Below are 14,262 nucleotides of genomic sequence, written 5' to 3' on the forward strand. Positions count from 1 at the left end.
CCCTGTGCCCAAGAAAGCGAAGGTAACCTGCCTAAATGATTACGGCCCGTAGCACTCACGTCTGTAGCCATGAAGTGCTTTGAAAGGCTGGTCATGGCTCACATCAACACCATCATCCCATTAACCCTAGATCCACTCCAATTCGCATACCGCCCCAACAGATCCACGATTGACGCAATCTCACTGCCCTTTCCCACCTGGACAAAAGGAACACTTATGTGAGAATGCTGTTCATTGACTACAGCTCAGCGTTCAACACCGTAGTGCCCATAAAGCTCATCACTAAGCTAAGGACCCTTGGACTAAACACCTCCCTCTGCAACTGGATCCTGGACTTCCTGACGGGCCGCCCCCAGGTGGTAAGGGAAGGCATCAACACATCTGCCACACTGATCCTCAACACCAGGGCCCCTCAGGGGAGCGTGCTTAGTCCCCTCCTGTACTCCCTGTTCACCCACGACTGCGTGGCCAAATACGACTCCAACACCATCATTAAGTTTGCAGAACAGTGGTAGGCCTGATCACCAACAACGATGAGACAGCCTATAGGGAGGAGGTCAGAGACCTGGCTCTGTGGTGCCAGGACAACAACCTCTCCCTCAATGTGAGCAAGACAAAGGAGCTGATCGTGGACTACAGGGAAGGAGGCCCGAACAGGCCACCATTAACATTGACGGGTGGCCTCCCGAGTGGCGCAGTGGTCTAAGGCTCTGCATCGCAGTTGCTAGCTGTGCCACTAGAGATCCTGGTTTGAGTCCAGGCTCTGTCGCAGCCTGGCCGTGACTGGGAGACCCATGGGGCGGCGCACAATTGGCCCAGTGTCGTCTGGGTTAGGGGAGGGTTTGGCCAGCAGGGATGTCCTTGTCTCATCGCGCTGTGGTGGGCCGGGCGCAGTGCACGCTGACACAGTCGCCAGGTGTACGGTGTTTCCTCCGACATGTTGGTGTGGCTGGCTTCTGGGTTAAGCGGGCATTGTGTCAAGAAGCAGTGCGGCTTGGTGGGTCGTGTTTTGGAGGACGCATGGCTCTCGACCTTCGCCTCTCCCGAGTACGTACGGGAGTTGCAGTGATGAGACAAGACTGTAACTACCATTTGGATACCACAAAATTTGGGGAGAATAAGGGGTAAAAGTAAAAAAATATATAAAAAAATAAAATAATATTGACGGAGCTGTAGTGGAGAGGGTGTCCACATCACCAACAAACTAACATGGTCCAGACACACCATGACAGGTGTGAAGTCGGCACGACAACACATTTTCCCCCTCATGAGACTGAAAATATTTGGCATGGGTCCCCATATTCTCAAAAAGTTATACAGCTGCACCATCGAGAGCATCCTGACCGGTTGCATCACCGCCTGGAATGGCAACTGCTTGGCATCCGACCATAATAGAAAATGGCCTCTTACAAGGGTCAGGACGTGACACACCCTCCTTTTGAAGCTTCCAGTCTGTTATTCGAACTCAATCAGCATGACAGAGTGATCTCCAGCCTTGTCCTCGTCAACACTCACACCTGTGTTAACGAGAGAATCACTGACGTAATGTCAGCTGGTCCTTTTGTGGCAGGGCTGAAATGCAGTGGAAATGTTTTTTGGGTATTCAGTTCATTTGCATGGCAAAGAGGGACTTTGCAATTAATTGCAATTCATCTGATCACTCTTCATAACATTCTGGAGTATATGCAAATTGCCATCATACAAACTGAGGCAGCAGACTTTGTGAAAATTAATATTTGTGTCATTCTCAAAACTTTTGGCCACGACTGTACATTCATCTCTAGGAGACAGAATGCGTCTCCTTCCTGAGCGGTATGACGGCTGCGTGGTACCATGGTGTTTATACTTGCGTACTATTGTTTGTACAGATGAACGTGGTACCTTCAGGCATTTGGAAATTGCTCCCAAGGATGAACCAGACTTGCGGAGGTCTACAATTGTTATTTTAAGGTCTTGGCTGATGTCTTTTGATTTTCCCATGATGTCAAGCAAAGAGACACTGAGTTTGAAGGTAGGCCTTGAAATACATCCACAGGTACACCTCCAATTGACTAAAAGTATGTCAATTAGCCTATTAGAAGCTTCTAAAGCCATGATATCATTTTCTGGAATTTTCCAAGCTGTTTAATGGCACAGTCAACTTAGTGTATGTAAACTTCTGACCCACTGGAATTGTGATACAGTGAATTATAAGTGAAATAATCTGTCTGTAAACAATTGTTGGAAAAATGACTTGTGTCATGCACAAAGTAGATGTTCTAACCGACTTATCCAAACTATAGTTTGTTAACAAGAAATTTGTGGAGTGGTTGAAAAAAAAGTGTTATAGACTAAGGGCTACACACTATAGACTGCTGTAGGCTCTACACTATAGACTGCTGTAGGCTCTACACTATAGACCAAGGGCTACACACTATAGACTAAGGGCTATACACTATAGACTGTAAGGGCTATACACTGCTGTAGACTGTACGCTATAGACTGCTGTAGGCTATACACTATAGACTGCAAGGGCTATACACTATGAACTGCTGTAGGCTCTACACTATAGACTGCTTTAGGCTCTACACTATAGACTGCTTTAGGCTCTACACTATAGACTGCAAGGGCTATACACTGTAGGCCAAACACATCCATTTAGGGGATAGAGAATAGTTACATAAAATGTGTTGATAGGAACATTTTCATCAATGTTATGAGACTTTATGTCCTGACTAGGGTTGCAAAGGGTCGGAAACTTTCTGGTAAATTTCCAGAATTTTCCTTGAAATTTTCCATGGGAAGTTAAGCCCGGGAATTTTGCTTAATCTCATCAAAAAAGTTAGCTTATAACAGTCAACCTTTTTTGTGGGATACACATAAGGCAATTCTAGGTCTTGTGGCATATTTTGGTTAAACTATCCCCAATTCAATGGAATTGCAACCCTCTGCATGTACAGTGCATTCTTCCATCACATGTACAGCTGATTCTCAAGATCTTGCACACTAATGAGATGCTATTGAGCCCACACTACTACACTGTCTGAGCCAAGGACTACATGCTTTCTGGTAAGTTTTGATTACAATACTGGGTGGGGTGAATATATTTTATATGACATGCATGATTTTTTGTTAACTAGTAAATAGTAGCCTACAGCAAAGTGTGTTTAAATCATTTTTAACTTGTTAACATTTTCTGCTAGTTAGTTTTTGCTACCATGTGGGGTTTAGCTTGCTTGAGCCCGCTAACTGAGGAGTGTTAATTCACCTGTTTCCATACATGTTTAATTTTAAAACATTTATCTTACAAAGGAGTTGTTTAATCTAACTGCTTAACTATTTATCTGTACATGGAATTGTATTTTTTTTTTTACAAATGTTTTCTAATCTTTACAGGAAAATGGCACGGGCACTATCTGATGTGTGGAGACATTTCACTGCAGCTAATGTAGAAGGAAAAGCTGTGGACATTTGCAAATACTGTGCCAAATCATATGTGGAGAATGCAACAAAGATGCAGAATCATCTGGCCATGTGCATAAAGTTCCCTCAGCGCTCACAACAAGCAACCTCTGACAACAGACACACCGGTCTCTACATTGCAGATGAGCTGAAGGCAGTCATCAATGACCTTGGACCACAGAAGGTATTTGCACTGGTGACAGACAATGCTGCAAACATGAAGGCTGCTTGGTCTAAAGTGGAGGAGTCCTACCCTCACACTGTCACTATCGTCATACAGAGCGGACCAAGGTGCAGCGTGAGTTGAGTTCCACATCTTTTATTTAAAGTGAAACTTCAAAAACAATAATCAAAGAATGACCGTGATAGCCATGGTGCAAAACACACTAACACAAACAATATCCCACAAAAGCAGGTGGGAACAGGGAACCCTTAAGTATAATCCCCAATTAGAGACAACGAACATCAGCTGCCTCTAATTGGGAACCATACTAAGAGCACCAACATAGAAATGGAAAGACTAGAACACCCCCTAGTCACGCTCTGACCTACAACACCATAGAGAACCAAGGGCTCTCTACGGTCAGGGCGTGACACACACATCACACTCATGCATTGAATCTGCTCCTCAAGGACATCATGGCACTGAAAACAATGTATACACTCTACAAGAGAGCCAAGGAAATGGTTAGGTATGTGAAGGGTCATCAAGTTATAGCAGCAATCTACCTCACCAAGCAATGTGAGAAGAATAAGAGCACCACGTTGAAGCTGCCCAGCAACACCTGTTGGGGTGGTGTTGTCATCATGTTTGACAGTCTCCTGGAGGGGAAGGAGTCTCTCCAAGAAATGGCCATATCACAGTCTGCCGATATGGACAGCCCCATCAAGAGGATCCTCCTGGAGGATGTATTTTGGGAGAGAGTGGTAAGCAGCCTTAAACTCCTGAAACCTATAGCAGTAGCCATTGCACAGATTGAGGGAGACAATGCCATCCTGTCTGATGTTCAGACTCTACTGGCAGATGTAAGAGAAGAAATCCGTACTGCCCTGCCCACTTCACTGTTGCTCCAAGGAGAGGAAACTGCAGTTCTGAAATACATCAAAAAGCGTGAAGACTTCTGCCTGAAGCGGCAGGTAGCCTAGTGGTTAGAGTGTTGGACTAGTAACTGAAAGGTTGCAAGATTGAATCCCCGAGCTGACAAGGTAAAAATCTGTTGTTCTGCCCCTGAACAAGGCAGTTAACCCACTGTTCCTAGGCCGTCATTGTAAATAAGAATTTGTTCTTAACATACTTGCCTAGTTAAATAAAGGTTACATTTAAAAAAAGCCCATACACACTGCAGTGTACATGTTGGACCCCAAGTATGCTGGCAAGAGCATCCTGTCTGGTGCAGAGATCAACAAGACCTATGGTGTCATCACTACTGTGTCTCGCTGCCTGGATGAGGGTAAGGTTCTTGGCAGTCTGGCGAAGTACACTTCCAAGCAAGGGCTTTGGAATGGAGATGCAATATGGCAGTCGTGCCAACACATCTCATCAGCCACCTGGTGGAAGGGACTTTGTGGATCTGAGGCTCTGTTGCCTCCATCATCCTCCAAATCCCACCAACATCAGCTGCCTCAGAGTGCAACTGGTCCTTGTTTGGGAACACACACAGCAAAGCACGCAACAGGCTGACCAATACAAAAGGTTGAAAAATTGGTGGCCATCCGGGCAAATTTGAGGCTTTTTGAGCCTGACAACGAGGTTGGAAAGTGAGAGTGAAGATGAGGCCTCAGAGTCTGATGTTCAAGAGGTGGACATTGAGGAGGTCCAGGGAGAAGACATGGAAGCCTGAGAGGAAGACAAACAAAGCTTTAGTTTCTAGACTATCATTTTACAGATGTATGTTGAAAACGTTTTTGGTAGATGCGATGGATCATTGGGGATCATTCAATATTCCCTTTATTTTGTTGTTCAGTGAAATCATCCCATGTGAAGAGTCAATTCATAACTAAATAGTTTTTTTAATTTCTATTGGAAGGATTTAATCATTTGCAATTATGTCTACTTATGGTAAAATGTTTATGTTTCTGTCTCCGTATCATATGGTAAATATATACAATGCAAAAAACATCTACATTTAAATTGTATTAATATTAATTTGCATATATTTCTGTTAATTCCCATATATTCCCGTGAATTCCCATATATTCCCGTTAATTCCCACTGAAAGTTTCCATCTCTGAATATTCCCCAAAATGTTGCAACCCTAGTCCGGACTGAAACCCAGTGACTCATCCTCTGGTGTCTTGGCTATGTGATGGGAGAGTGTGCAACATGCTGACATTTTGCTGGAGGTCAAAGTCTATTTCCTTTTGTGGCACTTCTTTCAAATCGCCATTCATTCCTGCTGCCAATCATCACTCCGTATTCCTGCGAGACAGTTGATGTCGGCCTGCCTGAAAAGAATCTGGTTCAACTTGGGTTACGGTCAGTTTTCTTAGGAACTTGTCTACGTGACATAATGGGTGATCTCTAAGAAACTGATAAAGACCCAACCTGCCATTGGATATGCACGCATGAACAAAGAATTGGTGATGAATGTATTATTATTATATGAAGCTTCTAGGGGTTAATGTTTAGTCGTAATCTCACAGGACACAGGAGAGGAAGACATTATCATAGCTTATTCAAGTTATTCATCAAATAGACGGGGAGAAATGTGTATACTATATACGGTTAATCTCAATAAAATGACACTTTCTAAATAGGAAGAAATATATGATTTGGTATTTATTTTAAACCTTGCATTAGTACGTATTGTAGGAAGTAGGGCCTACATGAATATTGTCTTCATAAATGACATTCTATTTCCATGATTTTATAGAGGTTAAAACTGAACCCTGAGATCAGAGTTCATAACAACACAAAGAGAGAGAGAGAGACATTGTTGCCGTAGCAACAGCAGGAAGATAGCTTGGCCGGCCTGCTGCTTTTGTCCAGATAACAATCAACATCCCTTTTCAAATATTTGCCAGACACTTCTGTTGAGCTGAATAGAGTAGGTGTTTTTATAGCACCGTGATAAGGACACAGATTGGTGGTGGCTCAGATATGATCCTATCATAGAGGATATACCTAACAGCCTGTCCATCACCTGTTGAGAGTCAAGACATCACTGTCAGATGCGAGACGGCCTTAATACGAAATGTTTGTAAAATTACAAATATGGTGATGATTGTGGTAGAAGAAGCAGACTGTAGCATACACCAGGTTAATTGTTTATACTGTAAAACATACACTGAGTATACGAAACATTAAGAAGTCAATATTAGGAAGTTGTTCCTAATTCTTTTGTTTTTAAATTCACCTTTATTTAACAAAGAAAGTTAGTTAAGAACAAATTCTTATTTACAATGACGGCCTACCCTGGCCAAACCTGGATGACGCTGGGAGTCCCCCCCCCTGGGACTCCCAATCACGGACAGATGTGATACAGCCTGGAATCGAACAAGGGACTGTAGTGATGCCTCTTGCACTGAGATGCAGTGCCTTAGACCGCTGTGCCACTCGGAAGCCCATGTTTGGTATACTCATTGTCCGTTTCATATATACGTCAAAACACTTCTTTCATGTTAAGAGATTGATTTGTTAAAGTTGAGATGCTGAGAGGAAACTTTAAAACGTTGCAAATGCACTAAACAAGTGATGGGATTTCAGCCCTGGCCCGCAACAGGTAACTCTCATTGACTCTTGTTTTAAGTCACGTCCTCGTTAGAGGCATAGGCGTGGATCAGAAAACCAGTCAGTATCTGGTGTGACCAACACTTGCCTCATGTAGCGTGACACATCTCCTTCTCATAGAGTTGATCAGGCTGTTGATTGTGGTCTTTGGAATGTTGTCCCACTCCTCTTCAATAGCTGTGTGAAGTTGCTGGATATTGTTGTGAATTGGAACACACTGTCATACACGTCGATCCAGAGCATCCCAAACATGCTCAATGGGTGACATGTCTGAGTATGCAGGCCATGGAAGAACTGGGACATTTTCAGCTTCCAGGTATTGTGTACAGATCCTTGTACATCATCTTGCTGAAACATGAGGTGATGGTGGTGGATGAATGGCATGACAATGGGCCTCAGGATGTCTTCACAGTATCTCTGTACATTCAAATTGCCATCGATAAAATGCAATTGTGTTTGTTGTCCGTAGCTTATGCCTGCCCATACCATAACCCCACCACCACCATAGGGCACTCTGTTCACAACGTTGACATCAGCAAGCCGCTCGCCAACAAGACGCCATACACGTGGTCTGCGGTTGTGAGGCCGGGTTAGACGTTCTGACAACTTCTCTAAAACAACGTTGGAGGCGGCTTATGGTAGAGAAATTAACATTCTCTGGCAACAGCTCTGGTGGACATTCCTGCAGCCATCATGCCAATTGCACGCTCCTTCAAAACTTGAGAACTCTGTGGCATTGAGTTGTGTGACAAAACTACACATTTTAGAGTGGCCTTTTATTGTCCCCCTGCACAAGGTGCACTTGTGTAATGATCATGCTGTTTAATCAGCTTCTTAATAAGCCACACCTGTCAGGTAGATGGATTATCTTGGCAAAGGAGAAATGCTTACTAACAGGGATGTAACAGGCTATGTTAGAGATGCAATTTAGCTTTGTTGCCTAACAAAAATCCCTGGTTGGTTTAAAACTTGCACTAAATACATGTTGTTCTCTAATTCTCGCATTAATTATTGGTTGATCGATTGGTTTCCCGTCTATAAATATCTGGACATTTGGTTTGAGAAGGGTTGAATGTTTAAAAAAAACATACAGATGAGGTTAAAAAAAATAAGATTAAAAAAAAAAAATAAGATCTTACCTCTCCCTAAATAGTAGGAAGCAGATTGTACAGTCAACTTTCCTGCCAGTTCTTGACTATGGTGTCAACATTTATCAGATTGCAGCAGCCACTGCTCTTTTTAACCCTTTGGATGCTGTCTACCATAGCGCCCTTAGCTTTATCACAGGTGACTGTTTTTGTACTTACCACTGCATCCTGTATCAAACGGTTGGCTGTTCCACATTAAAGTCCCGTAGATCACTTCACTATTCCCTTTTTGTTTACAAAGCTCTACTACACAAGCTTCCAACTTACCTAACTTCACTGTTAAAATATAAAAACATGAGATATCAAACATGTTCACAAGGTTAGTTAACTCTTGAGGTCCCTCAGGTTTCCAAACTAGGGAAGTCCTCTTTTAGTTTTAAAGCCCCTCATTGCTGGAACCAACTACAAAATACATTACAATTGGATGTTCTGGTGCCGCTCGGGCAATTTAAAATATTGATTGGGGACCTTCTTATTGAGGACTGTAATTGTTTTTCTAGAATATTTATGTTGTGCTGTATTTTACTGATTTTATATTTGATTTGATTTTTGAAATTGTATACGCAGGACTCCCTTGTGAAAGAGACCCTGGTCTCAATGCTGACTCCCTGCTTAAATAACGGTAAAATGGAGTGTAAATTAAATCTGTTATGTAGGCTGCAGTCAATCCGTCAGGGTGGTTGATGGCACTGCAATCCCAGAGAGCTCTTCTCGTTTCGCTTACTGTAGCTAAATGAACAGTGGCAGCCAGGCTGTGATTCAGGGTGGGACATACACAGTAACCTATTTATAGAAAAGGGTAAAATATGAGTTTGGAATCATTTTCACCAGGTGAATCACTCTGGCATGTAGGCCTATTTTGTTTATTTATCAATCGCTGAAGGCCTAGTTCAGGGGTATTCAACCTTAGGTCTGCGATACTCCAGGGGGTCAGCGATTTTTATTTATTTATTTATAGTGGGAAACGTTTTTGTTTTATTTCAATGTTTTTATGAATATCAATAGCAGAATAAATTCATTTTGAATGACATACCAACAGTAGAAAAATATGAGAATATCTTCTTTAAACTATATTCTTTCAACTATTTATAAATTCCTTTTGAGCAAATTACACTCAGTGTAGCTAATTACACTCACTGGCCTACCAGTAACGGGAAAAATGCTGCTGGCTAGCTTTCTTGTCTTGGACATACATTTTTACCAACACATGTCTAACCTTTGTTTAACCAGCTAAACAGCTGCTATTTGCAAAAATGCATTTGAAGTTACCTTTCCAGCAATAGGCTATGTTAGAGTTTGCACTTCCTCTTCCAATTATAAATGGGAGACTACCAAATCTATACATTTGTTAAATGTTCATTATGTCTACTTTTCCTTGACACCATCATTCACCTGATAATAAGACAAGATATGCGATCAACATTTTTCTTGCTAAAATGAGGCGGGTCCCTGGGTCACCAGTTTGCCTGGGTGGTGGTCCCTAAGCAAGAAAAGTTTGAAGACCCCTGGCCTAGTTGGTAAAGGATAGCCACTTACCAAAAAGATAGTAAATTGTTGACATTGTACATCTATTGCTTTTGGGAGAAAAAAAACAACTGTTCTTGCGTTGCTTTACCACCGATGTCTGTTGAAATGTTGTAACATTGTGTTATTTCTCCCCCTCCTTTCCCACAAAAAAAACCAGAAGGAATCGCGGTTGGTGTAATTTAGCCTTCGCGGGTTTCCGTAGGAATGCGTATCACGTGAGTTCGAGAAAAGTCAGGAAGCAGACAATCACAAACAATTTCTTGCAAAATATCAAATGTGCTAACTGCAGTTAACTCGATTTAGGCTTTTGTTATCATGGAGTCGACCCTCGAGCAACATCTTGATGATACGTAAGTGATTATTTGATCGAGACTCGTACAAAACCGTTTCATTTTGTGTAAACATTCCTGAAATGTGTATCCATGTCGTTTTGATAGCATGAAGAATCCAGCCATTATCGGAGTTCTCTGCACGGACCAACAGGGACATATTCTAGGCTGTAAGTAAAGTTAGACCAATTTCTTGTTGTTTTCATTATTTATCTTATTATTCAGCAGGCAAACATTTGACTGACGACCGCACACAGTCGTGATCATCATAGTGGGTGTTTGAAAAGTGTGACAATGTCCCCTTGAAATGGCAGTAGCTACACATATTAGTGCAATAAGTAAAATGAAGAGTAGCAATAGCCAAAGCCTGTTCTCTGGTAGAGGGTAAATCCATTTGAATTCAATCACTTTTTGACAGCACCCCTCTTTGATTTGAATGAAACCTTCCATACATATTTTACCATTGTAGAATTGCTAATAAAGTTACTTTTTGGACCTGAATAACAAAACATTCAAGAGAACTGTGTACAAAGTAGACCTATTTTGCATACCCCATCATAGCCCAATAATGTATTTCTAAAGATGTGTAGGCGAGCAAAACATTACTCCTTAAAGGTAGACTCAGCGACATGAAATAGATGCAGAAGGTAAACAGCATAGTGTGGCAATTTCCACAACTAGGAGTGTGTGGCTCAACTTCTCCCCTATTTTGGTGCCCTGGCCACCACGCTGAGAACGAAGTCATGCATCTCATTCATCTCAATAGCTGCTCGTTGCAACGTAATTTCATGAAGTCTACCTTGGACCTTGTGTTATTTTCACAGGTAGACTAGCTCTAGCAGCCAAAACATCCAAATACTCAATCTAAACGTGAATCAATTCTCAATACTGATACTGTTCTATAAACATAAAGCCCTCTTTCATATCACGTCAAAATAATTTCACAAATGCAAAATACACACTGTTTTAACCGGCTTTATCACAGTTGCAGCCGAGTGTATTTTTCTATTCCAACACGTTTCTGGCGGCATTCTTCTGTTAGACACACATGTCAGGAGTATGCTATAGATAATTAGCCTCTCTTCTGTCTGTCTTCCGTAAACATATGCCGTAACATGGATATATGGCCGTGTGGGAACACTAGCCCTATGAAGGTGTGTAGTAATTGAACCTTTTAGTTTAAAAATATATATATTTCTCGCTGATATGATAGATATGTTCCTTTTGTTTTGAAAAACCGCACAGCAAGCGATGCGTGTTCACGTTTAGACCGAGCGTCAGGTTTATTAACAAAAGCCACCTGGGAAGAAGATACCTTCATCCATAGGCACTAAAGGTAGTTAGCGTCTATCAGAGGGTTAACCCCACCATACCATGAGGTATTCATGTCTTTATCACTGGAAAAGATAAATGGTTGAGATTGATATCATTTAAACGTTTAGAAACAGGGTTGTCAAACTATTTCATACATTTTTTTACAATTTATTTTTTTGTAAACATGTCATTTTTTTTAACCTTAAATGTAAATGTTCTAAAAACATGTAAAATCTCCCCAGAAACTGTTCATATTCGCATGCTGGTATGTTGAAGCTTAGACCCTATTTTATATCATCTGAGGTTTTTGTGTTGAGACATGCTATTGAATACAGGCCCACTTTCAATACTAGTGATCTTACCACAAGATCAGCCTACATTTTGCTCTGTTCTTCCATATGACTGAATCTGAGTCTACTTTGTCTTCTTGTGTTTATTTCAGGTCGTGGCTCTCTGTCTGATGAGCATGGTGGGGTGGTGTCTGTACTGGCCAGACAGGCAGCCTCTCTCACCAAAGACCCTACAGACAGCCCCACAGTGTGTCTGGAGTCAGATTCAGGGTGAGGAACCACATCCAATCAGGAGTCAATATTAGGGGCGAGTTCCTTTTGCATCGTTTGGTGCCCCGGGTTGGTAGAGATTTCAAATGTACTCGCCTTAGTTATATAACCAGTTTAACTGGTCCAGTTAGTATTTACATATAGTTTCTAGCACCTTCCTCTTTGCCAATTGTATGGATTGTAAACTATTGGATAGATAATGATGCAAAGTCTGCCCAGCCTTTCCATCAGAGGGAAAGGCCTGACATATTATCATGTTGCTGATACCTTTGCAAGTCTACATGGCGGGCATAGGTAGGAACTAGGGGTGGATATGGGACTCGACTGGGAGCTTATCTGCAAAGTGCATGTCTTGTTGTCTAGTTAGGTTTTCTTTGACTGTGCTGCCACCTTGTGGACATCATAGGTATGTGCATGGTTTCATACAGTTCCCTGAACTTCACCTTTACATTGCACTGTGCATATCTGAGCAGTCAAAACAACTCATTTGAAACTATGTTCAAGACATAGGCATAAAACACTGATCCCCAGCGGGCAACATGCTATATTTATAATGATGGACAGCTTAAATGGGAAAAGATCATATGGCAGCATCCTGTAGATGCAAATTACACCATGACATTCTGCCTATGGTATTTAATGGCATGTCGAGCAGAGCCAGAGTTAGTCAGTTTCTGCTGATCTAGGATCAGTTTTGTAGTTTAGTAATGTCTTGATTGAAATGCAATTGATTGGCCACAGGCCATATTGTTTGTTTTTCCCACAGGAATATTCTAGTGAGGGCACATGGAACCATCACAGTAGCTGTTCATAAGATGTCGTCATGAAGTCGCCTGATGAAGATGGAGGAGTCTGTTTTTGTTTGTAATGCTGTTTGTTCACTAATGCTAAATAATCCCACACAATACTGCCCTACCAAGCAAAAAGGCAGTAATGCTTGGAACTGAGAAAAATGGCTTTTATTTACCTTGGTTTAGCAGTTACTGCTAACATGACCCCCATTTTCTCCAAAACGCAATTCAATGGAGGCAGGATACTTGTCTGCATGATTAAGCATGTATTTAATGTAGCAAAAATGACTTTAATTCATTTTGGCCAAATGAGCAGTTACTGCCGTTTTGCTTGGTAGGGCAGAATACATGGTCTGTATCTAGGAGGTCACATTCAGGTGTTAGAAGATTCCATTTCTTCTTCAACTGTCTGTTTGGCCAAGAGTCATATTTTATCTGTCTGTTTGGCCAAGAGTCATATTTAAAAGTCATGTTTTGTGTAAGTTAATAGGTCTGATCAGTTTTTGTTGCAAATATTTGTTGACCTGGCAATTCCTTTTTGGGACATTTTTAATCGGCAATCATGTCTGATTTCAAATTCCTGTAGAGATATTGTAATTGTATTCATATTAAAAGCAATGTAACATCCAATATGACATTTTTCACTTTTGTTATGGCGTCTGTTCTGTATTAAAATGCATACTGCCATGTCAGGGGGACTTAGTTATGTCACACTGTACTGGCTGGACTGATGTCCTAGTTTTTAGTGCAATTGTGAAGTATGCCAAATGAATGTACCACTTGTTGGGATACTTGACCTGAGACAGATGAACATTGAGTCCTCATCACAGTTCACTCTCTTAAGTGCTGTCTGTTTTCAAATGAGTGGTGTGACACATTTCCCTGTTGTGGGATGAGTAAGTAAACTTGACCTACAAGCCTACAGAGTTGAACATTGAGTCTGGGCCACCTCTCACAGTCTTCATTACAGCCTGAAGGTCACCACTAATCAAAATCAAATCACATTTTATTAGTCACATACACATTTAGCAGATGTTATTGTGGGTGTAGCGAAATGCTTGTGTTTCTAGCTCCAACAGTGTAGTAATATCTTAAGAATTCACAACAATACAAACAAATCTGAAAGTAAAATAATGGAATAAAATACATAAACATTAGATCGAGCGATGTTGGAGTGGCATTGACTAAAATACAGTAGAATAGAATGCAGTATATACATATGAGATGAGTAAAGCAGTATGTAAACATTATCAAAGTGACTAGTGTTCCATTATTAAAGTGGCCAGTGATTCCATGTCTACGTATATAGGGCAGCAGGGTTGCGTAACGGGGTGGAAGCCGTCTAGTGATGGCTGTTTAACAGTCTGATGGCCTTGGGATAGAAGCTGTTTTTCAACGGCATCCTATTCCCAATTAACTATA

At 41.5% G+C, this 14,262-nt stretch overlaps 1 protein-coding gene across 2 annotated transcripts; it reads left to right on the forward strand.

The window, feature by feature from the left end:
• The first annotated feature begins 10,024 nt into the window (after positions 1–10,024).
• Positions 10,025–13,470, forward strand: lamtor5 (late endosomal/lysosomal adaptor, MAPK and MTOR activator 5). Of its 2 annotated transcripts, NM_001141065.2 has the most exon segments (6): positions 10,060–10,196; positions 10,284–10,345; positions 11,932–12,049; positions 12,816–12,946; positions 13,163–13,245; positions 13,276–13,468. In NM_001141065.2, coding segments are annotated over 4 exon segments (276 nt in total). In that variant the 5' UTR covers positions 10,060–10,161; the 3' UTR covers positions 12,877–12,946; positions 13,163–13,245; positions 13,276–13,468.
• The last annotated feature ends 792 nt before the right edge of the window (positions 13,471–14,262 follow it).

This window comes from Salmo salar, chromosome 15 (genome assembly GCF_965601325.2).
Source record: "Salmo salar chromosome 15, fSalSal1, whole genome shotgun sequence".
Lineage (NCBI taxonomy): Eukaryota > Metazoa > Chordata > Actinopteri > Salmoniformes > Salmonidae > Salmo > Salmo salar.